The sequence below is a fragment of the Lepidothrix coronata genome, unplaced genomic scaffold (genome assembly GCF_001604755.1).
Source record: "Lepidothrix coronata isolate B3197 unplaced genomic scaffold, Lepidothrix_coronata-1.0 Scaffold42, whole genome shotgun sequence".
NCBI lineage: Eukaryota > Metazoa > Chordata > Aves > Passeriformes > Pipridae > Lepidothrix > Lepidothrix coronata.
This window is the reverse complement of record NW_016690222.1, coordinates 1-23,314: the sequence shown is the minus strand read 5'-3', so window position 1 is coordinate 23,314 and position 23,314 is coordinate 1. Positions and strand designations below refer to the sequence as shown.

Here is a 23,314-nt window from a genome sequence, read left to right as displayed (position 1 = left end):
TATATTGTATTTTCAGAATAAAAAGCATTTTGAGCATTCTTTTCATAAAGCTGAAATATATTCCAGAGAGTTTGAATATTAAGTAGTGAACAAATTTTAGTTAACCAGAAAAAGAATTGCCTTGCTTTAATAAAAATACATCTGATCTAGGCTTGATTATTGTCAAAATCTGCTCCTAGAGATGACTTTTTTCTTGAATAAAGCATGAAAATTTTCATTGCTTAGCTGTGTAAACCTGACTGATGATGAAGAGTGGGTAGCCTGTGGCACAGGGAGGAGTTGCATGTATGAGGTCAGTAGTTCTTGATCACAGCTTAAAAATGAATGCATACTGGAATTACCATTTCTGACTCTGATGTTGCAAATAAGTCCATCTTTCTTTATTAGTATGGGTCTGTTCAAACAGAACAGCATACAGAATGAGCACCTATATCCTTATAGAGAAAATTATACTTCTTTGTTGTTCAGTAGAACCTCTGAAAAATTTGGCTTTGGGGAAAAAGATGTTCTGTTTCTGTTTGTTTGTTTACTTTTAGCAATTTGAGACATATAGCTTGAAGTTTTAGGCTGAGGACCTTGTGGAGGTGATACCATTAGTAATAAACTTCTTGAGAGGGAAGAGTGTTTTTGGTTGGTCAAGACATATGTATAGTGGTGTCACGTATGTCACTTGCAAAGGCACAAATTTTATTTTTTTTTTTTAACTGTGTGGCAGTTTGATTTCAAGACAAATGACTAAAAATGTGATTCCTGTCTTTTACAGTAAGTCGGACTAATTGATCAATTTAATTATTCTTAATTTCTGTTGTATGTCATTTTAATTAAAAAAAAACTTCTGGACTGTAGCATTTGGAGGCTGAAATGTGTGTGGTCTCTTGGATATGTGTTTGAAAGGTACAAATCAAAAGTAAAAACAACTGTTCTTCTCTGTGTGATGTAAAAAACCACAAGAGCTCATTATCCTAGTTCTTCAGTGCTCAGGTAGCTCACTTAGTATTAAGGAAAAGATTATTCCGTTATTGCATTAAATAATCTGAAAAGAAACTGATACAAATGACACATGGGCAACTATCAAAGCATTCTATATTAAGAATTCCTAGACTTCTGATGACAAGGACCATGTTTTTACAGTTGTGAAATGGAGAGACTCATCCGTGTGATTTTTTTTGGACTTACATATCTTTCAGATAGTGATTACCTGACAACTACTAAATATTAAGTTCCTCCTAAAAGGTGACAAAGCGTTCACATGTTAAAAGTACTGTCAGTGATATGATTGACCCTGCTGTCTGTGGAGGACAAATCATCTTGACTGCTCTGGATATCCAGATTACAGTTTGGAAGCAACTCGTTACTGACAGACATAAGACCATGTGGGTTTTGCAATGAATTATTGTTAGTCAGGTATTCTCAGCGAGGGTGGATACTTACTTCAGAATTTTTGATCCATGACATTATTGACAATGATTAGAAAAAAAATAAATCTTCATTTTCAGTGTAGTTGTTTTCTGGAACCAGTGTTGCGACAAATTCACATGATGGAAATCCTGGACCTGTACCATATAAACAGTATCTCCATTGTCATACCGCTATAACCACACAGTGACATGTGCAAAATAAGTCTCTGACATTTTTCTGTTGTTACATGTAACTTATTAGCTACATATTGATGTCCTAGCTAAATAAAGTTCAGGAGATAAGATCTTTTAACTGTGAATTGAGGTTTAGAAAAGATTTATGTTGAACCGAGTGCCTAGAATTTAGAAACTGATAAGGTGAGTCACAAGCTCATTTTTTTTCTTTAGAATAAGACTGTTAATTTATTTTCTGTTTATTTATTTAAGTGCAGGAGGAAGGCTGATCCTCTAACTGTTTTAGCAGATTTGGGGCTTTTGATTTCCTCTTGTGGGTTTTTTTTTGTTCATGAACAAACACTAAACAAAGAGGCTTCTCTTACTATCTTAAGCTCAGATACTGTTGGGGTCTCTTTGCCAGCTCCTGCCCCGTATGTTTACTTTTATGACGTGAACAACGGAGAAGCTTGAAAATTGGCTGTTAATGTAACTAGGCCAGCGTTTCTTCATTAATTGAGTTGAAGAATGGTTTGAATTGGAAGGGACCTTAAAGATCACCTAGTTCCAACCCCCCTGCCTTGGACAGGGACACCTCCCACTAGACCAGATTGCTCAGAGCGCCATCCAACCTGGCCTTGGACTCCTTCAGGGATGGGGCATCCACAATGTCTCTGGGCAGTCTATTGCAGTGCCTCACCACCCTCACAGTAAAGCATTTCTTCCTAATGTCTCATCTAAACTTACTCTAAGTTTAAAACCATTCCCCCTTGTCCTATCACTACATGCCCTTGTAAAAAGTCCCTCTCCAGCTGTCTTTAGGTGCTCTTTCTTTAGCCTCCTTTGGGTACTGGAAGACTGCTATCAGTTCTCCCCAGAGCCTTCACTTCTCCAGCTGAACAACCCCAGCTCTCTCAGCCTGTCATAGGAGAGGTGCTCCAGCCCTCTGATAATTGCTCTCTTGATCTCTCTTTTGTTTTGGTCTACCCCACTTTCATTCCTGCTTTCTGAGTTTGTTTTCTTTGCATGTTCTGTTACTTTGTGGTGTTCTCAAAATCAAGTTGTGTTGCTGTGGTTAGCGTGTGATTATTATTATTAATAATATTTCCACCCACTCCTGCCCTCCTGTGTCCCACATACCCTGTAGCAACTAGAGGATAGCAACAAATTGGTATTGATGGTAGTGAATCATTCCCCTTGTTCCACTTAGTTGCTCGTTTGGAACTTTAGAACTGAGCTGTGTTCAAAAGTAGCATATACAGCCTATGGAAATCTCACCAGTTAGAGGATATAGGGAGGGTGGAGAATATTGAATTATTTGGGGTTTTTTTGGAAGCCACTTCTTCTGAGTATTTTTCTTAAATTTCTGTGTTTCTTTTGCATTTTCTGATCTTTCATTGCTTTTTCATTGTATAATCTTTCTTGAAGAATGAACATCTATGTTAAAAGAATTATCCTGAAAATTCCTGATAACTTATTATAAAATAACCTATGTTATAGAATATCACTCTGTATTCTTAGAGGAAAAATGAGAGGCTAGTCTTAGTATTTTGCTCTGGTATATAAAGTAAGCTTGTTTTAGAGCCAATATACAGTGGTTTACCTGATAATATTTGAAAAAATGTTTTCGGGTTTACAGTTCACAGTATCTGTATTAAAAGTGAAGTCATTTTACTGTCACTAACTACAAATGTGTTCTGCAAAATAAAGCTTTTCAGATGCCAGTGAGTAGTCAAGTAGTGGAACAGGTTGCACAGGGAGGTTGTGCAGTTTCTCTCCGTGGAGGTTTTTAAGACCAGGCTGGATAAAGCTGCAAAACAACCTGGTCTGACCTCAGAGATGACCTTTCTTTACCAGGAGGTTGGATTGGAAACTCATGAGATTCTTTTTGCCCTGAATTATCCTATGGGTGGATCCATGGTGTATGTACCCATTCTAGTTCATTTCCATCTGGGTTGGATTGCATTGCATTTATTAATGTCTCTTATGTGTAGTAGAACCACTAATATAGGCTTTACTGTCTGTAATCTCTACCAGTTGGACTCGTACCTAAAGAGAAATGTTATACTGCTACTTAAACTATTTTATTTAGTCTTTTTCATCCCTTCTTTTGTCATAGCCCTTCTCGAGACACATGTCAGGACATCTTGGTATTGGAGCTCTTCTGTTGGTGTCAGTCTCTATTATGTGTGCTTGGAGATTAACTTGTGTAAACTGAGGATATCTGGCTGGTGTAATAATTGGTGTTTTCTATAGGAGAACACTCTTGGAAAATCAATTAGCCTGTCCTCCATAGATATTTATATAAATACTTTGGTTTGGAAGAGACTTCAGGAGGTTTCTAGTCCAACCTTCTGTTCAAAGCAAGGTCAGTCCTGAGGCTTTGTCCATAAAGTCTTGAAAACCCCTAAGCACCAGTTACTACACAACCTCTCTGGACACCTTCCTTACTGCTTGACTGTCCTAATGGTGAAAAAAGTTTTCTGTATATTTAGTTTAAAGGCTGCTTTTGTTTCAACTTAATGTCCAATGTCTTTTGTCCTCCCACTGTGCCCTGTTGTGAAGATCGCTGCACCATCTTCTTGATGGCCTTTTGCAGATACTGTGAACTACTTTGTAGATCTCCCCAAAGCTGTCTCTTCTCCAGAGGGAACAAACCTGGTTCCTTCTCTCTCACCTCCTAAGACAGTTCTCCAGTCTCCTGATCATCTTGTAGCCCTCTGCCAAACTTCAGCTTATCTCTGTTCTTCCTGTATTGGCAGCCCAAAACCAGACTGATGGGTAGAGCAGTGTAATTGTTTTACGTGATCTAAAGCCTATATTCCTCCTGTTAATGCAACCAAGGATGATGTTGATGTTCTTTGCTGCCAGGGCTTGCACCTGAATCATCTTTAGCTTGCTGTCCACCAAGATCCCCAGGTCCTCTTTAGCAGAACTTCTCCCCAGTCAGCCATTCTTGAGCTTGTTTTGTTGCAAGACATTTTTCCTTTCAGGGTCAGGACTTTACATTTGCCCTTGTTGAATTCCATTGAATTAAAAAGCTGCTCAAAACCCCAAACAAAAACCAAAGCAAAAAAACCCCACCAAACCTCACTTAGTAGAACTTCCTCTGGCAAAACATTTAGGTTTGTACTTGAGTGCTTTCAATATTGAAATGCTTAGATTCTTCTTCAAGTTGAGCATAGCATTCTTCTACCCCTGTCTCACCCAACCTTTATGACTGCAAGTACCTTAATGTTTCAGGATTGCTTTGTGTCCTTTGATTTAGGCATACGTTGACAAAACATAGTTTGCTTATGTGATAGATTGCCCAGGGGAGAAAGGATGAGGTCCTAATGCTGCAGGACAAGAAGTGATTGTAAGTTGTGTAAATTGCACACAGTTTTGCTCCCATTTTGTGCTTCCTCCTTGTCCAGATCACATGCCTGTGTCAGTCACTTGCAGTGAATGAGTTGTGCTGGATTGTTTTTGTTGATATGTGTTTATTGGGAAGAATATTTGCTTTTACTCCTGATTATTGTTAGCTCTATAATACTGTATTTGTGCGGTACAGTGTGTTGACTAGTTAAATTATTCATACTGAGCCTCACATTCTTTGTGTTTTGAATTCTGCTATTGTGATATGAGTCTCTGTGGGATGCCTAAAAAAAGTCTTAAAAAACACGCATTGCTTGGGGCAAGTGGAGGCTACTAAACATATCTTGCATTTGTGTAGAAACAAAAAGGTTTATATACGAAACGAAACGTTAATTTCAACCACAGGAAGGTCTATTTTTCCCATGGTATCAGAATTTCAAAACATCTGGTGTAGTTGGTTAGCAATGGAGATCATATCAATAGCATGGAAATATGGCTGTGTTGATAGTGTGCCATTTATGATGGAAGAAATGCTGAAATACTATTTTGAAAGTAGACTATGATCTCATCTGGCTAAGGATGTTTAATACAACTATTTGTTACTTCAGTGGGGCATTTTTACAGTTAAAATTTAAATTACTAGTTTGAAACTTGGGTAACATAATCTGTTAATTCCGCAAATGTTCTTAGGTCAGTATTAACATAGCAGGAATTTTAAACTGAAATAAACCAAGTAAGACAAATCTCAGAAACTCAACATTGGTTTTTTTATGTTGATATTAAATTTAAAGAAACTTTAAATGGCCTTTCTTGCATGTTATGTTCGAGTCTGTTTTGATGCAAACTTGCTACCCATTCTTAAGTAGCTAAACTACCACTTTAGCTGATAATCCCCAGGTCCAGATGCTTGTTCTTGGATTTCCTTTGAAAAACACATGGTTAAAAATGTTTATTGTGCACTCTGGAAAGTCGTTAGGTTGGGACTGGTTTGTCCCAGAAGTTCAGAGATCAGAATCTGGAGTTCCTCAAGAAAAACAACCTTCCAGAAGTCTCCTTTCATAAATGGAAGCTGTTCAGCTAAGACAGCCACAGCAGTGAGTGGTGGGGAGAGACTGCCTATATTATGATAGTATGAAGCCTTAATGTTGAGTGAAGGAACTCTTGAAAGAGCTGTTGAGTTGTATTCTGTGAGATCTGTAACCATCTGCGCTCTCAGTTCTAGGAATGGAGTTGCTGCCTAGGCTAAGCAATGTATAAGTACAGAAATGCCCTGTTTATTTTTAAGAGCATTATTCCAGACCAGGGGTGGATAGGATGGGTGAGGAAGAAAGTAGTAATGTGAAGGATGCCTGTATGATGATTAAGCACTCAGCTTTTCAGTTGTCTTTATGTTGTTCCTGTCTCCTCCCAGCCCCACACACCCAGTCTTGCAACTGGTGATCTGGCTGACCTGCCCTCTGAAACTTCCTCACTCTTCCTAAAGCAGCTGGTGGCAACCCTTTGTGAAACAAAGAGCAAGGCACTACAAAATGATGGGGAAGTATTAGTTTGGTTGCTGATCTGTTGGAGTAGATTTGTTCTGATGCTTATATGAGAAGTGAGCAAGTGACTCTGGCTGCTTGAAATTTTGAGCACTTAATTGACTGAATCAATCCTGTACTTGTCTTTTAACCCCTCATCGTGTCCAAATGCCAGATCCTTATATTACCTTGTATTGCAACCAAATGATAATTCAAAATGCTTTATATAATTTTAAAGAAGTAATGATATATCAGTGTTTATGAGTGGGAAAAGAGCTGCCTTGCTACTGTTTGGAAGTAATAATTTTTCATAAAACGTGAGTAGTCTTGCACAGAACACTTAATCTAATTAGAGGCTCAATCCCAAAATATTTGGGAGGTTATGATCAGCAATTATAAAATAGTAACTCAGACTTTTTTTTTATCTGGGGCTTATATTTCTCTGCTCTATTGTTTGAAAAATTAATGGTGATTTCTGTCTGGATTCCTTCTGACAAAAAGTTACTAGAATTGATCTTTATGTCTGTACCACATGATACCTTTCTCTAGATTATTTATGCTATTATGAAGAGAACTGCAAAGGAAATGAGGAGCTTCCTATGTAATCAACTGGTCAACTGCTGTTTCCCCTATCGGGAATAGTGTTGGCGATTACTCACAGTTGCTGCATTTGCATTGTTGTCCTGAAAGTGGAATAAGGAGCTCTGAAGTAGTAGGACGGAAAGGGAAAATAACGCTGGCCATGAAATACTGCAGTTACAGAGAGAGTGTGGCTTTTTACTCACGTAGTTAAGCTTTCGAGTGCTTCTTTGTTTTAATGACTCTTTGGTGGCACAATGAAATTGTTACCTTGTGCAGATATAATTGAGCTTTTTTTAAACATGTGTAACCCACCCTTTCTCTGGACTGACTTTCTTAATTGTGACTGCTTCTTCAAATCTCGTTTTCTTTTAACAAGTTTGCTTACTTTCCTCCCCTGACTTGTTTTGTTGAAGTGGTGCTGCTGTGGTCTCTGCAGGACTTCAGAGACTCGGGGCTGTAAAACTGTCAGTATTTGTGTGTGGACAACATCTGAGAAAACATTTGATGTAGTGTTTTGCGGGTCTCTGCACCACTAAGTAAATCCTCTGCCATTTGTGTCATTCCTGCTTTAGCTGAACCCTTGTCTTTTTGTGCCCAGAACATCAAAAATATTTCGAAGGCTAGTATTAGCAGCTGGTGATTGTAGCTCTAATGTGCTCTGGACTCAGTGGCTCCTGACCTTTTGGGGAAAAACATTATTTACAACAGAAAATAACATCACCTTGGTATTTGATAACTTTAGTTATTTATTTTGTTACTTTTAGTTGAAACAATAGAAAGCAGTGTTTATTTGTTAGGAGTGCTACTCATAGACATTGGTTGCTATGTCCTCCAGTACTAAAGCAAAAATATGACTTAAGTTCTCCTCAGTGAAATTATTTCAATAATTGAATTGCAGTCTGGTTTTATTTTAATAGCCTTTCTTAGGCCTTTTATACTTTCAAATACTGTATTACTTTCATAATGTTTTGTTTGCTCATCCCTAGGCAAATGAAATAGATGTTTAGACAGGGTGATGAAATTCCTACATTCCCATAGATAACCAGCTTATTCCTACTAGAAGCTGTGTAAGCCAGCCTCTAACATACCGCGGGTTAGTTTGGGTTCTGGATCTGCATAGGTGTTCCTTGCTTCTGTAAACTATTGTTATTGGTTTTATTTTGGGTGCCAATAACTACACGAGGGAAAAGCATGAAGGTGAGATTTCATATTTATAGCTTAAGCTGGTAAAATGGCTTTCCAGCAGCAAGAGTGTGCACCCTTCATCCCTTCTTCAATTGACCAGGTTTGTGGGGGTTTTTTTGTTGTTGTTGTGTGGTTTTTCTTTTTTTTTTTTTTTAATCCTTCCTTTATGCTGGCATTGGGTTTTATGTGACTCCATGGTGAAGTTCTTAGGAAAACTGGGGGACTGGGATTAATTCTTGGGCTTTTCTCTCTGAACTAGCTCATTAGAGTTCGCTTGTGTTGAAGCAATTGAAGTGACACACAGCTAGAGTGGGGGTAGATAGGGAAAAGGAAGGCCTTTTCAAATGTAGCTGTTAGTAGCCATTGGATTAGCCTAATCTCATACTCTCCCGTGCTGCCACAGGGACACTTTTCTCCTGAGGTTATCTTCCAGTAATCAACTATTAGGGACTTTTTGGGGAATTTATTTCTAGGTCTGTGTGAATAGTACATTCTGTGTTCTATTCTAATAATAATTATTGACGTGGAGGATACAAAAAGAAGAAAGTAGAGATTTTCTTGTTATATTAACCTGTTTAGAGAGCAGGACCTTTTAGCCAACGAACTTGCTTCCAGTCTGGCAAAATAGGCACTACTGTAGGTGGGAGCAAGTGTGGAACCCCTTGGTAGAAAAGGAAGCTGCTGGGTAATTGGAAGGTAAAATGCCTCTCCATGAGAAGGGTGCCAGCTCAAGTTCGGAGCACTGAAGTGTATTGTTATGTTAATAGCTACGTGGTATCCTCTCTTTCAAATCTGAAAGTAAACAGAGTAGCAAGGTAGTAAAAGCAGCAGCAAAGCAATTTGTAGGTTGTGCAGGTAATTTCGGAAGAGATATGTTTATATGCTTAGGACTGGTTTGAGCTTATGTGTTGGAATGGAGGAATTTGTGGTATGAGAATAGTCAAAAGAAAACGTCACACAACGGAGAGTGCAAAACCACTATCAGCGTGAAGATACTGTATATGGTGTTACTGCAGAGAAAGACCCTTTCTAACTTGTCAGCAGTTGTTTTTAAATGCAGCTAACTGAAGCTGAATGTCATTCACCAAGCACAGTGCTTGATGAAATTGCTGCCAAAGATTATACAACGGGATTAAGTAGGATTTGCAAAGAGAAGGCTATCAACAGATAAATTTTACCAAACTATTAGAACTAATATAAAGATTTTTCCCAAGTTATTCTGGCCTTGGTAGTCCTGTGAACCAACATTAACATAACTAATGGCATTAATAAGCTGCTTCATAGCTTTTAAGAAACAACTCAATTCCTTTAAATGTAAAAATAAACAGGTCACTAAAAATGAGAATTCCTGAAGGAGTTTTGAGTGACTTAAAAACAAATAAAGAAAACAACTCTTTTTGAGATGCTCTTCTGTTTGGAAGTTGTAATGTGGACCCTATATTTCTTTGAAATGTTCGAAAAGGTTACAGTTAATGCTTCTAATGTCTAAAACGGTGTGGCAATTTCATGTGTAAATTTGACTACTTGTTGGGTTTTATCTATAGTGAGCGAATGTCCTGTTTTTCTGAATGTATGGTAGAAGTAACTAGATGGATGTCTTGGCTTGCGTGTGTGTTCACTCTAGATGAAGCCACATGTAAGCACTGTGGTTGTGTGTCTTTGACTATGACAGAGGTCTTCTCATTAAATTTCATTCCACAGTGCAGATTTTCAGTTTGGTTTTTGTTTCAGAACTATTATTGTAGATGCTGATTATTCCACAGACTGAAGTGTGGTTGTTTTGTGCTTAAAAAGGAAAGGGGAAGGTATGTATTTCAGGTAGGGAGGAGAATAATAGTTCAAAAAGAAGTCCTTCACCCTACTTGCATAGAATTTGTTACAACAAAATTGCATTTAGGGATACATTTTGAAATTATATTATTACTTCAAACCTGCTAGACTAACCTAACTTGGAAAAAAACTTTTTGAAATCCAGCGAAAAGTCGCATTTGGATCAGAATGTATGGATTTGATCAATAATGTATTAATTTAATAATAATAGACTGAATTCCAGGACAGTTCAACAATAATTGTGCAACCGAACAAATTTAAATGTTGCACACTAGTGTCTTCTGATGTAGTAAAATAGGTAAGGTTAATGAAACTGGCAACAGCCCAGTCAATTCCTGTGTTATCACAGTGCTTTTTGGCAAGATCTTGACCTGCTGTAAAACTTTTAGCAGTGTCAATTTTGCAGTGAGCTCTTGCCAAGTGCTGTAAATAAGAGAACACAAATTGAGAGGGGTTGTTGGTTTGGGGCCCCATTCTTCCTGAATTTACATGCACAGTAATCCCTTGTCAGCCTGCCCATTTCTGCCGCAGCATCCTCTTACATTTTGTTTGGTTGTATAATTCTTCATATCCATAGCTACCCTAAGGTCTCCCAGAAAAGAGTAAATACTTTGCTCCTTTTAAAATGTTTTTAAAGTGAGTCCACCCTGCCTCAGAGGATAGAGCAGGCCATTTGGGAACTGGGTGTAGTCAAGAATAGGTTTTGTGTTAATTTGAGGTCTAAGTACATTTTGGTCTTGTGCTGGTTTTTGATTTTTTTTTTTCCCCCTCGTTGTTGTTGTTTAGCTTTGAGGTATTTCTTTTTTGTAAAGTCTTCAGGTTTTTTTCATGCAGGTTCCAGGCTGCAGTTTGTCTACTCCAGGAGAATCAGGTGCTTGTTTCCTATTAGGCTTGTTAGCATTCCTACTGTAAACTCCTGACTAATTAGCCTGGTTGCCAAAGCTCCTGCATGCAGAGTATCAGATAGCAGCTCGAGTTTTTCTAGTTCAGTCCATGTAGCTGGGTGTCTTAACCCTGTATGGTGCAAAGTCCAGCTCATCCCACAGGAGTGAGAAATTAGTGTAGCACAATCAAGTTTATAATTGCAGAGTAGAATTTGGCTTAGTCTCTTCTGGCTGTGTCAGCATAAATATATGACATGACCCCTTGTTGCATTATGTAAAAATGACCCTGTTTTTTCTGGTTTCTTTTGACACCCTGTTGCATCCAGACTGAAGCCTGATACTGAAATAGCAAAATGCTGAAAGGAAATGAAGATTAATACTTTTTCAGGTGAATGTCAGGTGGTTGAAGTGGAGTTGGTTTCTGAGCTGCTCTGTGTAGTCACTGATGTCAGCCTATTACTGGGTACCAGCTTGTCAAATTTGGGTTTTAATTGATCTCTTGATTCTTCAAGTGAACCTTCAGCCCATGTTGGGAATGTGAAGTTGTGGTCAGTAAGTGGTCAGAGATAAGGCATTGGATTTAGTTTGTACAATGTAGTGTATGTACTTCTGGACACTGGAGAATTCATGTGGGAGGAAAATGTTAGGAATAATTTTATTTATGCCACCTATAATAAAACCGCGATCAGCTTTGGGAAGACAGCCACAAGAAAATAGGCTTCACGAGTTTGTTTGCTGGTGAAAATGATTTTTCTGGTAATGCAGCTTTCTGCTGTAAGTGGATTTACAGTTGTTAGTTTTCACTCAAGAAGATACCTCTTTCAACTTCTAGTAGTTCCACATATTAATTTGAAAACTAGTGATATCATCATTTTTTATGGATTTAAGATTATTTCTAAGAAGTTCCTCTATCAGAGTTTTATTATAGGGTAAAAAATGCAATCTTTTTAAGTTGTAGAGAAATTATCATGTAACTCCAGAATCCAACAACTCCTGCAGGATTTCTGTTATAGAAATGCCCTTAAGATTACAGTATTATAAACTTTCACTTTGTGACTGTAAAAAAATTACTTTTTCGAAGTGCCATATGTTTTGGAATAAGTCTTTAAAATATTTGAGAGATTTGCCATTCCTGTAACAAGCTACAATTACCACTTAGCTCATCAGGACTGTCAGTCTCTGCTAGGCTGCAACATTTCTGCTGCCTTCTTTGGTCTGGCTCTTGTCTGACCTGTGCAAAGACTTCACAGCATGCCAAGCTAACACAGCCTAAGACAAAAAAAAAAAAGTGCCTGCTGGCTTACAGTGCTGGAGTCAGGTATGTGCTGATGCTAATGCAGAAGTGGGAATAAAGGGTCTAGTTTGACAGATTGTTGTTTCATGGTTCCTTCAGGTTAATACAAGGTGCTAGCGGAAGGACAGTTTCCTCCAATTGACAGTTTCCTCCACACCGAATGAAGGGAGGGGAAGTATCTTCTGAGTTAACCTGATTCACACTGCTGTACAGCTGCAGGATGCTGGTGCCTGGCATAAGAGAGGAGATGGGAATGAGTATGTCACTATGAGGAAGTGCTTTCTGCAGCACTAGTTTCTGTTGCTTTAAAGGGACTGTGTGTCTACACTTTTAATGTTAAAATGCGTAAGAGCATTTTGTGGCCTGATTGATGCCTGAAGATGCTTTAAATACAGGGATTGCAGCTCTGCAGGTTGGCGAGTAACAATGCCAATGAAAAGTCAGACTTTCAGTCTCTGAACTTTCATTCTCCCCCTTCAGTTTTCCTGTTGTATTTTGGTTTGAGGTGGATGTAGTAATCTGTTTCTTTTCCTCCAAATGGGACTGTTTAGAAAGAACAGTCTTTAACACAGTAAATAGTATGGAGAACTTTAATTTATTTCAGTGATTTTTTTAATACGTATTCGAAAATTGTTATAGGGGATCATCTGTACTTCTAATTCTTCTCCTCTTCTGGAGTTGCTCAGAAGCATTTGACTCTTAGTTCCGCAACAGTGACAGGTTGTAGATTAATAGTAGAAAGGTAAGCAATACTTTATTGAGGCCCATTACTATTTGTTGTTCTTCCTCTTGCTTTTAAATATGTTATGACTAATTCAAAGGAGGCTTTGTTTTGGTTTCAACTGGCTCCTTACCTAGTTTCAAATATGATTGAACTCTGCCTGAACCTCTGTTTTGTCGTTGGAGACTTTCAGGGTATTTTGATATACCAAATGTGTGTCAATTATTTTTCCCTTGTGTTTCTGTCATGTCACCTCCTTCAAACAATTTTCCCAGTAATAACAATTTTGTTAACAAACTTTTTTGGGGTATATTTTCTTTTGGAGTATTTGTTGTGAGTATCTGCTGCCAGATCCTCTGTATTAGGGTCACTAACGATACCAACATTGCTGGAGTTTATAAAGGGTGGTGTGCTTTAACCTTGGGGTATGATTTAACCTTCTGTAGCTTTATTTGTTGTATTTTGAATTTAATCAGTCTAATGAATGATTACAAAGTTACGGAAGTGTAGGTAGTGCTTATTGTTTAAAGCATTTTTGGTTTGATTTTTTTCAGTTAACTGCAGTAGGTTTCACTTTGCACAAAGAACAAATCTATGTGGTCTCTGGTTGGTTGTGTAAATGATGCTGTCCACTGCAGTTTAACAAAGCACACCCTGCAGGTGGCAGGCAGCAGCTGTGTGTTGCAAGTACTGTGCAGATTTTGCTGATCACTCACTATACGTTTGAAAATTCGAGTTAGAAATGAATGGCTGTAATGCTTTTGAGGAATGCCCTTGGTGGATTTTTTTAAAAATTTTTAATGGTAGCTGCTTCTGGAGTCGTGAATCTTGTGTAAAGACACTTCATGTTGCTTGTATAAAAATGTCTTTTGTAGAAGCTTATGAAAATTTCAGTGTGTTCGATGGCTGTACCATAGAGCCAGGTGGCTTTGGTAAAAGACTATTCCAAAAACAACTTTTTTGTTTGATTTTTAAAGTTGGAAGGAAGTGCTTTGCTTCATCTACCTGATGTAGATGGGTCTCTTGTGAAATTTCATTTTTTAATCTGTGAGGTATAAATCAGCAGGAAATATTCAAGATTACAGATTCAAGATTACATATGTTTCATCCCAAGAATTATTATATTTATCAGTCTTGCTGTTGAGAGCAGATAGGTGATGGGCAGAAGGGACAATGCATATAAAGTATACAGTAAAATATTTATATCTGTGATAATTTGACATTCACATGGGTATTCAAGCTGTATTTATGAAAGTTAATCCTTTTTTAGAGTATGTGTTAGTTATAGACTTGAATTTTGGCCTTAGGTTTAAGATTTTGTATAGTATTTGCCATATACTGCAGCGGGTTTTGCATTGACTTTGCTTCATTACATTTATATTGTGAAAATGTTTGTAGTACCTTTTGGGTTTTGATCTCGAGGTTTTGTTTTGTATTGCAGTGAGGCTGGTTCCTAAGATGTAGTTTTCCTTAGGAAAATAAAGAGGGAGTTTCACTCAGTTACAATCTTTGTGTTGTGGGTTATTGGTAATTTTCTCTGACAGAAAGCTGAGCTGTTGGTGCTGCTTCTGTGAAGATTAGTGTCTGTAAATTGTTGTGGCAGAATGAGTCATTCTGTAGTGGAAAGTCTTTGTTGATCCAGGTGTCAAAGGTTTGAAAGGGGAAATAAAGCTGATGGAAATTATTTTTTTATAGGAGCTGGTTTTTTTATCTGTATTGTTTTTCCTCTCTTCTTTTAGAACCATTTAAGGTAGTCTATCTTTAATCATGAAGCTGCACTTTTTGAAGGTATCTGAGGAACTGTAGCTTAGCAAGAATGCTGTTTTTATTTGTGACATTGGAAAACAGGTTATAAAATATAAACAGTTACCAAGATTTTTTGAAAACTATTTGGAATTCCTTTTTAATAGGATTGCCTATCCTTTAGTTTCAAGTTGAGGATTCTTTTCTGGAAATGAATGCTAGAAACCTGACCATCATGTAATTTCAGTGTTTACTCCCTTGATGATTTAAGTGGGGTTTAAAATCTTATAGGATTTTTTTTTTTTAATATCCTTGTATTCATTAGAATTCCACAGATTTGTTGCATACATGTGGATTTTGGAGTGGCAAAGGAAGCAATTCCATTTTACTGTGTCGACTGACAACAGGTCAGATACAAAGGCATTATATGAATGTTTCAGAATATCCTGCAGTGATTATGCTGTTGCTATGCTGACCTGTTATATCAATGTTGTGACCTGAATTCATTTGAAAGCAACTGGTATTGGCTTTAATTCTAATATTTGCACTGTGGATTGGTTTTATTGTTATTTATATTCTATTAACAAAACTCTCGAGTAACAAGTACGTGTACCTGAATAGTAATTGCAGCTTAGTTAGGAGTTGTCTTTAGATTTTTGCCTGCAGAATTTGAATGTGGCAGGAAGAAAGATGTGACGTTCTTAATGCTGGGTTTTGGTATTTTCTAGATGCAGTCATGTGGAATGCGCTTGCAAGGCAACCAGTGTTATCAATGCAGCTGTGAGAGATCAGAGATAGCCTCTTGGAGGGGGTACACTTGAGGATTTCTGAAAGGAAACTTGTATATTCTCTACTGCTCCAGAGTTTTACAGAATAGTTTACAGAATGGATACTGTGTAATATGCTTAAGTATTGAAGTATATAGTACTTTGTGATTGATACAGGTGGGATAGCAATTTAAAAGCCTATGAGTAGTCTTTTCATGGCTTGTGGGAATAGTCATCTTCATCTCATTCATTGCTGTGCCTTACATATTGAGATAATACTCTCTCATTGTCTCCTCTGACATTTTAAAGGAGGCGTTTCCTTTCTCCTATGTGAGCAGGGCTATGGATTGTGGCTCCTGGATATTACTGCTTTGTTTGCAGAAGCTTCTCTGATTCTTCAGGAAGTCCAGGTTTCCCTGCTACAAATCCCATTGTGTCACATTGCAGGCTTTTTCCAAACTTCCTTTACAGCACAGTCTTTTTATCTCCTTCTATTTGTTTTTCATATTCCTTCTTGGCTATGATATTGTGTGTAAAGAGTGGGATGATTGGCAGAAAGAGAGGTTTGGAAAAGATTGTGTTTTGTTGGGATTTTTAAGTAACCAAAGTATTAAACACTTTTGTCTTCCGTAATTATGAATGCTTTTTGTATGTGTATGTAACCAGTCTTCATAATTGGAGAGGGGAGCTCGAGTCGCTCTTCTCTGCATCTCTTACTTATTTGCACTTCTCTATAACATAGCTTCACATGAGCAACCTTGATCATTACTGATTACTGCTCTAAAGTACTTGAGAGTAAGTAACAGGAGCTGGATTTAAAGATCAAACAATTGGTTTGAACCAATTGGTTTTGAAGCAGTCGCTGACTTTATGCAAAAATTGGTAACTAGGTATTTGAACTGCTTTTGTAAACTCTTTTTCTTTGTGCCTAATGAAAAGGGGGTGCAGCTTACTTTTGTTTGTGAACCCAAGAAACAATACTTAACTGGCAATTATTATGTAAGTTGAAACCTTCTTTTTGGTAGGATATACTTTTGGAAACTACTGTAAGTTCTTTTCTTTTGATAGTGATTAAAATGAATAATTAGGCTTTGTATTGAAGAAAAATGGCCTTTAGGATTTTAAAGGCCTAAAAAGCTGACTTTTGTTAGGTGCTCTTTAAAATGTATTTTGCAGTCTAGATGATCAGAATTAAAATTTTGTGAAAATTAACTGTACTCGTGTAGCTGAAGACTGATCTATATCCTCACATAAGGAACTATGAACTTGCACACCTAAAATACCTAATGTGTGGTCAGATGAGAGAGCTAAAATAGCTTATGATGCATTTAAACTCCTGAGGGCAATTTGAGTGTTCATACACTTCAGTAATTAGTCACTCTTGAAATCCAGAAAACATTTTAATTTCTTTTTGATAACTTATAAATGGCAGTTCTTATCTTTAGAGAAAGATGGTTTTAAGAGATTTGTAAATGTTTTGAGGATATTTCTTTGCTTACAAGAATGTGTTAGGCAATAATAGATACTTCTGTATCTATGTGGTTTAGGACAAGTGATTTTTATTATTTTGCCTCTTCTCTTGACACAAGTTCATGTTATCAACTACAGTGAACCTACCTAGTAGCACTCTTGGCAAAGACATTCAGGAGTAAATGAGTTTGAGGATCAAATATACCTCTGAAAAATAAACACTTTAATTCAGAATTAGAGTGGAGAGTGCTGTAGTGCCTACCTTGTTGTCTGGGTGTGAGTGGTGGCATTGGTTTCTGCGTGGTTGGTATTCATCTGCTAAGTACATGGTCAGAAAGTTAAATGTGGCTTGAACTGCAACTATACAAACACACACACACACACATGAGATGTCTAATAATAATAATGAAGACTAAAAGGTGTGGGGGTTTTTTTGTTTTTGTAGTCTCCTACTTTCCTGATTTTTCTGAAATGTGAAACCAGTTACTTCCTTGTCACTAAACACTTTTATTTAAATACTGTGATATTCTAGCAGTGCCCATAGGTACAGTTTGAAACATACTGGAAATGAAACATGAAACTAAAGAGAGTTTTATATGGGGAAGTGGTAGAACATTCTGATGCAGTTGTGCAGTCTTTTTTTTTTTTTTTGTAATAGGAAACTTTGGGAAAAGTGTCTGGGGGGGAAGCAGGACATGGGCTGTGGGGAAACAGCTTGAGAAGCTGCCATAGAAGAGGGTGTGGAGAAGGGGACAGTGGTCAATGCATTCAGTTGTTTTCATACCTAGATTGTCAAAACAATGGAACAAAACTCAAATGCTGATTCTTCAGAACACATTACTTCTTTCAGAAAAGGAAAACAAAACTTCCTTCATACAAACATTGTATCTTGAGAATTTAAAATGCAGTTTTGTCTCCTCTGCCTTGTTAGTGTCCAGAAGTAGAAATAAGTTGTAATAGTAAAACATTGAATAATAATAATAATTAAAACTCCTATGGTAGTTTAGAAAGCTTCTTGAATTGCTTTCTACATCTTCTCTAAAAGAATCTATGTTCCCTTGCTCTTCAGTCTCTGCTGTGTTGTTAAAACAACTGTAGGATTAAAAACATGCCTCATGGGCAGTGGAATGTGTTCTCAGCGAAATAATCTCCTCTCCTTAAAAAAAATAAATTGGAAAAATCAAATGGAATGTTATCCTTCAGCACTACCTTGAGGTGATGGTGGAGAAAACCTTGTGTAAAGGGAAATAAATGTTATAAAATGGGATATGATTGTGCTTCATGATACTTCTGTAAAAACCAAATGTGTTGTTGTCTTTCACAGTAATCAAACATGTGGATCAAAACCTTAAGTTTGTTATAAAAATACCTTGGCTGTTGTGTGAAGCGTCATGGTTAAGGAGCTTTAACAGAAGAGGCAACCCTCTAACTGAGTCCAAAAAAGTGTGTGGGATGTGGCTCAGAACGTTCCCTGCAAGAATGCTCTCTGTACTAGAGATCATGACATGCTTAAATTCATTTTTCTTGCAGGAACTACACAATTTTCCAACCCAGTGGGAAATGCAGGATACCTGCCCTGGGAAAGCTTGTCAAAGCTAAAGGGGCAAGTAGTAGCGAAGTACTTACTGACAGCTGAGAATTAAGATGCTGTGCTGGAGGTACAGACCAAAAGCATGCCAGCTACCAAGGAAAGTGTGAAAGGAAGTTACTGTGGCTGAACATCAGGCAAAGATAGGTACTAGAAAGCTGAAGTAGTACCCATGTGAGGAAAATTGTCAAGATATAAAGTCTGACAAGTAAAATATAAAAGCAAAAGATAGAACAAAAGAATTTGAGCAATACTTTCAAATGCTTTCAGCATTTGTTGAGAGTTTAGAGAACAAATGGATAACATGAAAACAAGTTACTAGAACTAGACGGTGTTTATCAAAAACTATAGGAAGTGAAGTAATTTTACTAAGTGGTATGTAATGATTCTGTTAGCTGGACACCTTCAGGTGGCTGAATGTAAGTGCAGTGTGAGACCAATATTAAAAAGGGATGTTTACTTGGGATGTTGTCTGTGTGTAGAAACTACATTAACTTGCAGAATTCACGGATACACGTGTAGAATTCATGGACATGTGGTAATTTTAATAGGTTGTGGAAAGGTGACAGAACTTTGAAAGGAAGTTGTGCCTCAGACCTTTTGGAAGTCACTGAAGGAGTTAGCAAGAATACATGTAAGGAAGCTCCAATTTGCTATGGTAGGTAGGATTTCCAGAAGTCATATAATAAATAGCCTTGTGCTTTAGAGGGGTAATTCCTTGTATGGATGATTAGTTAATAATTAGATATAGGTAATTAAAGGCAAGAAATGTAGTGAATAGGATGCTTTTCAGAGGTGAGTAGTAGCTGTTACAAAAATGTTTAGGGTTGAAGAATTGAGACCCACCTTTGTATAATTGCGGTTAAGTTCAGAGTGTATGTGGGGCTGGGAATTAGCTGAAGTGAGAAGTGTGGAAACTGTAACTCCTTGCAGGAAGGAACACTAGTTTGGGAGTACAATAGATAGTTCTTTGGGAACACACCAGTGCAGGCTGCAAAAGATTAATTCTGCAAGTTGTGAGGATAACAGAATGAAACACAATCAGCCATTGTTTAGGTCTGTGGTGCATTTGCACTGGACTCTACTGTATTGGTGTAGACTTGGGAGTATCCTGGGAAGAACAGTGCTTACTTCTGCATGTATCTAGGAGAAACAGGTCTTTGTCTTAGTATAGATTGTAACTCTTTGACTTTTTAATTTTTTTTTTAAATATTCTTTTTCTTTTCTTCTTGTGAAGGTTTTCTGAATGAGAGAATAGCTTCAATAAATATTTTGGGTTCTTTGCTGCTCAGAGAAATGTTGTGATGTGTGTTGGGGTCAAATGTAGTGCTGGAAGGAGCTGTGCTTAGCATGAAATCTGTCACTGTGCTGGACACCTGAGAATTTGTCCGTTTCTAAGCCTTTGAAAGAATTTACTTCCAACTACCTGAGGGTGTCCCACTAATGGAGTCATTACATTTCAAAGCTTTTGAAATTGATCTATTTAAAGGGGAAGACAGAAGCAATTATTATTAAATTGTAGAGTAAGCTTGGCAAAGTCAACTAGAGAGTTGAATATCCTTGATTTCCCTTGAGTGCAGGGCCCCATGAGTGCTGGGATTTATGCAAGAGGGAAGAGTTAGCCAGGTGGAGTCCACTGGGGGACTGAAATTTGAATTTGGAGTTGGTGTTCGGATCAGTAATGGAGCAGACAGTATCCTCCTGCAGTTTGGTAGGCTGCAGAGTGAAGCAGAGGGCTCTGATGGCTGAGGAAAATACTTGACAGATTGTCATTGCAGTGGTAATGTAGCCACCTGGTTGACAGCTGCAGCCCCTTTCTTTACCATGTATTTTCTTCCCTCCCAGAGTGTTTAGGGAGCTGTACCAAAGACTAACCTTTCTGAAAACATAAAATACAAACAAATCAAATTATTTAACTTCTTGAAGAGGTTGTTTCTGGGACAAACAGATGACAGCATGAAGGGATGGAAAGAGGAGAGAAAAGATGATTCTTTGACTCCTGTGACATTAAGCTGTTCTCTTTGAGACACACTGATGTTCCTTGAGCATAACACTCTTATAGACTTGGGATACAGAGGCCTGCCTGCTATCAGGAACAAAACAGTCTTCAAGATGTATTTCTAGGTTTAAGAAAAAATGTTTTTATTGATTCTCCTGACAATAGCTGAGATTTGAATACCTAAAAATTCGAGTTCTCAGTATTTCCAGTAAAAAAGAGTACTTAATTTGTTTTTGCATGATATTCTTGTGTTTTCAAGTTTATAGTGCCCTAGTTGTTAATTTTGAAAACCAGTGTGGTATTTGAATGTCTTATATTTTCATAATATTTTTGGAACTAATAAATAATAAAAGAACTCTGAACCTTATAATTGCTAGCCAGCACTCAGATTTTGTATTTTTATTTCTTTACAGGATCTGGAGTTTCATGGAGTAATGAGATTCTACTTTCAAGACAAAGCAGCTGGAAATTTTGCAACAAAATGTATCCGTGTCTCTAGTACTGCCACAACTCAAGATGTGATAGAAACTCTTGCAGAGAAGTTTCGACCAGACATGCGAATGTTGTCATCTCCGAAATATTCGCTTTATGAAGTGCATGTCAGCGGCGGTTAGTATTTATTCATGGAGTCCTTCCTGCATCCTCACCACCGTCCTGTCTACCCCTAGCCAAAATATCTTTAGGTTTGCCCTCAGCTTCTGAACCACATAAGACTTGAGTGTTTTGTCCTTAAGTACATTGCTACTAATTGTTTTTTGAAGGGGTGGTATTTAAAAACATAATTACGCATATCAGGCCTGCAGTTTATGTAAATTTTGATTATGACCTATTAAATGCTGTGCATGACATCCTGTTTATTTGTTGACATTTGTGAGAGAGTTGCTATTTTTAGGACTAATATGTAAAGACTAAATTTTTATTAAGAGACTAGGAATGTTAAATTGGAGCAGTTAAGAGTATATCCTCTGTTCTTTGAAGTTGTGGGCCTTTGATAGGTAGCCTTATAATGCATATTCTTTTACTGCTGAATTGGGGGAAGTTCAATTTAGTAGAAGTTAAAACTTAGTTTGAAGCTGCTTGTGAAGAACTTGGATATCAAAATAGCTTTTGGTACTGCTACCATTTGTCTCCTTCAGGCTGGAAGGTGATAGTGTGTGTGGTGGAGACAGAAATAGGAGAAAATAGCTTTTATTTGTGCTTTTTCCTTTTTGTACTTCAGAAGCTTACACAAATGATTGAATTACCTTAAATTCTCCATTTGGAAGACTGAAAATAATTTAAGATCCAGAATGGAAATTTATTGGGATACATTTAAGTTTTAATGATCTATGAATGATGACTTGCTGTGAATTATATGGGATTAGGGAAAAGTTTTTGTGTCATCGGTGGTTTAAACAATGATTAGTATGTGGGTTTTTTCTGCTTTAGGTTTCTTTAAAAATCTGTTAGCACTGTACCTGTAGTCAAAATGAAATAGTTGGCTTTGCAGAGCAAGTTCCTGATGTTTAAAACATGGTTGAGGCATGAGAGGTGCCTCAATCAGTAGGAGTGTTTCTTACTAAATAAAAGTAACTGCAAAGACATTCTTTTGCTATGCCTAAGTACTGTCTCCTATTTCACAAAGGGAGATCAAATGGCAAAACTTGGTTAAGTTTTTAACCACTCTTTCAGATTTTTTCCATATACTTAAAATACCTGTAATACACTAAGTGAAATTTTGTTTTGTATATGTGCATAATGGGTTTTTTTTGGGGGGAGGGGGTTGGGGAGGTTTTTTGTTTGTTTTTAATTTTCTAATCTCATTTATTTTTGTGCAGTCTTTTTGGAATATTATTTCTCAGGCCCCAATCAGACTGCAATCTAAGTAAATTTAAAATAAAGAAAATTAGTATTTGGAAGTCTCATGAAGTTCTAAAGTTTGAAACATTGTAACTCTAGATCTAACTTCTCTTCCTGAGTGATAATCCTTTTCCCAGACTTAGTTCTGACAAAGGAGTTATACAAGACTACTTTATGGGGGCTGTTAGCTTACGTAAATGGACAGAATATACTTAAGCTGGTTGCTAGAAAGGGGACATGTATTTCTACCTTCCCAGGCTTTCTTTCTGTCCCTCTGCTTAACAAAATAGCATCCACTGATGTGTACTGTGAAGTAAAGCTTTTGAGTTTTTAAGAGCTTAACTTACTTCTAAATATCTTTGCTCTTGAGATACCGAGTAACTGCTACTGCTTTTTGGTTTTTTTTGAAGAAGAAAGAAGATTAGATGTAGATGAGAAGCCTCTTGTTGTACAATTAAACTGGAACAAAGACGATCGAGAGGGAAGGTTTGTCCTCAAGAATGAAAACGATACACTTCCTCCAAAGGTGAGTCTTTACAGAGCATGCTAGTGGTAACAGCAGTTTTGAAATGTGTGGGACTTGCTTATATAGCAAAACATAATTTCTACTTTTTAATTCCTGAAAACAACTGCTGCTGGCAACCTTTAGTATGAGGAGTAAATATTTTTAAATACTTAAAATGCATCTTTGCAACACAGCATTTCTGTGATCTTTCAGATGGCTTGTGATGCTGTGATCCATGTATTGGAGCATGTAATGCCCAGGGAACTTAGACACTTAAACTTTAAAATTTTCTCAAATAGGATATGATGCCTATCCTGCCTCTTGCGAAGCCTTTAAAGGGCAAGGCCAGAGGGAGTTAAATAACTAAAAATTGTTACCTCCCTAGGTAACAATATGTTTCTTGAAAAAACTGATGGGAGACTGTTTCCTTTTGTGGAGGATTTTGTTGTTGTTGTTGTT

At 37.3% G+C, this 23,314-nt stretch overlaps 1 protein-coding gene across 1 annotated transcript in view; it reads left to right on the top strand.

Moving 5' to 3' along the window:
- Positions 1-22,876, top strand: part of LOC108496704 (afadin-like) — a gene marked incomplete at its 3' end in the record, with an annotated part of 36,961 nt that extends 14,085 nt beyond the window's left edge. The window contains exons 2-3 of the mRNA XM_017813664.1: positions 20,925-21,120; positions 22,761-22,876. Of these exons, the coding sequence (XP_017669153.1) occupies positions 20,925-21,120; positions 22,761-22,876 (312 nt within the window). The remainder of the gene's footprint in view (positions 1-20,924; positions 21,121-22,760) is intronic.
- Between the last annotated feature and the right edge of the window lie 438 nt (positions 22,877-23,314).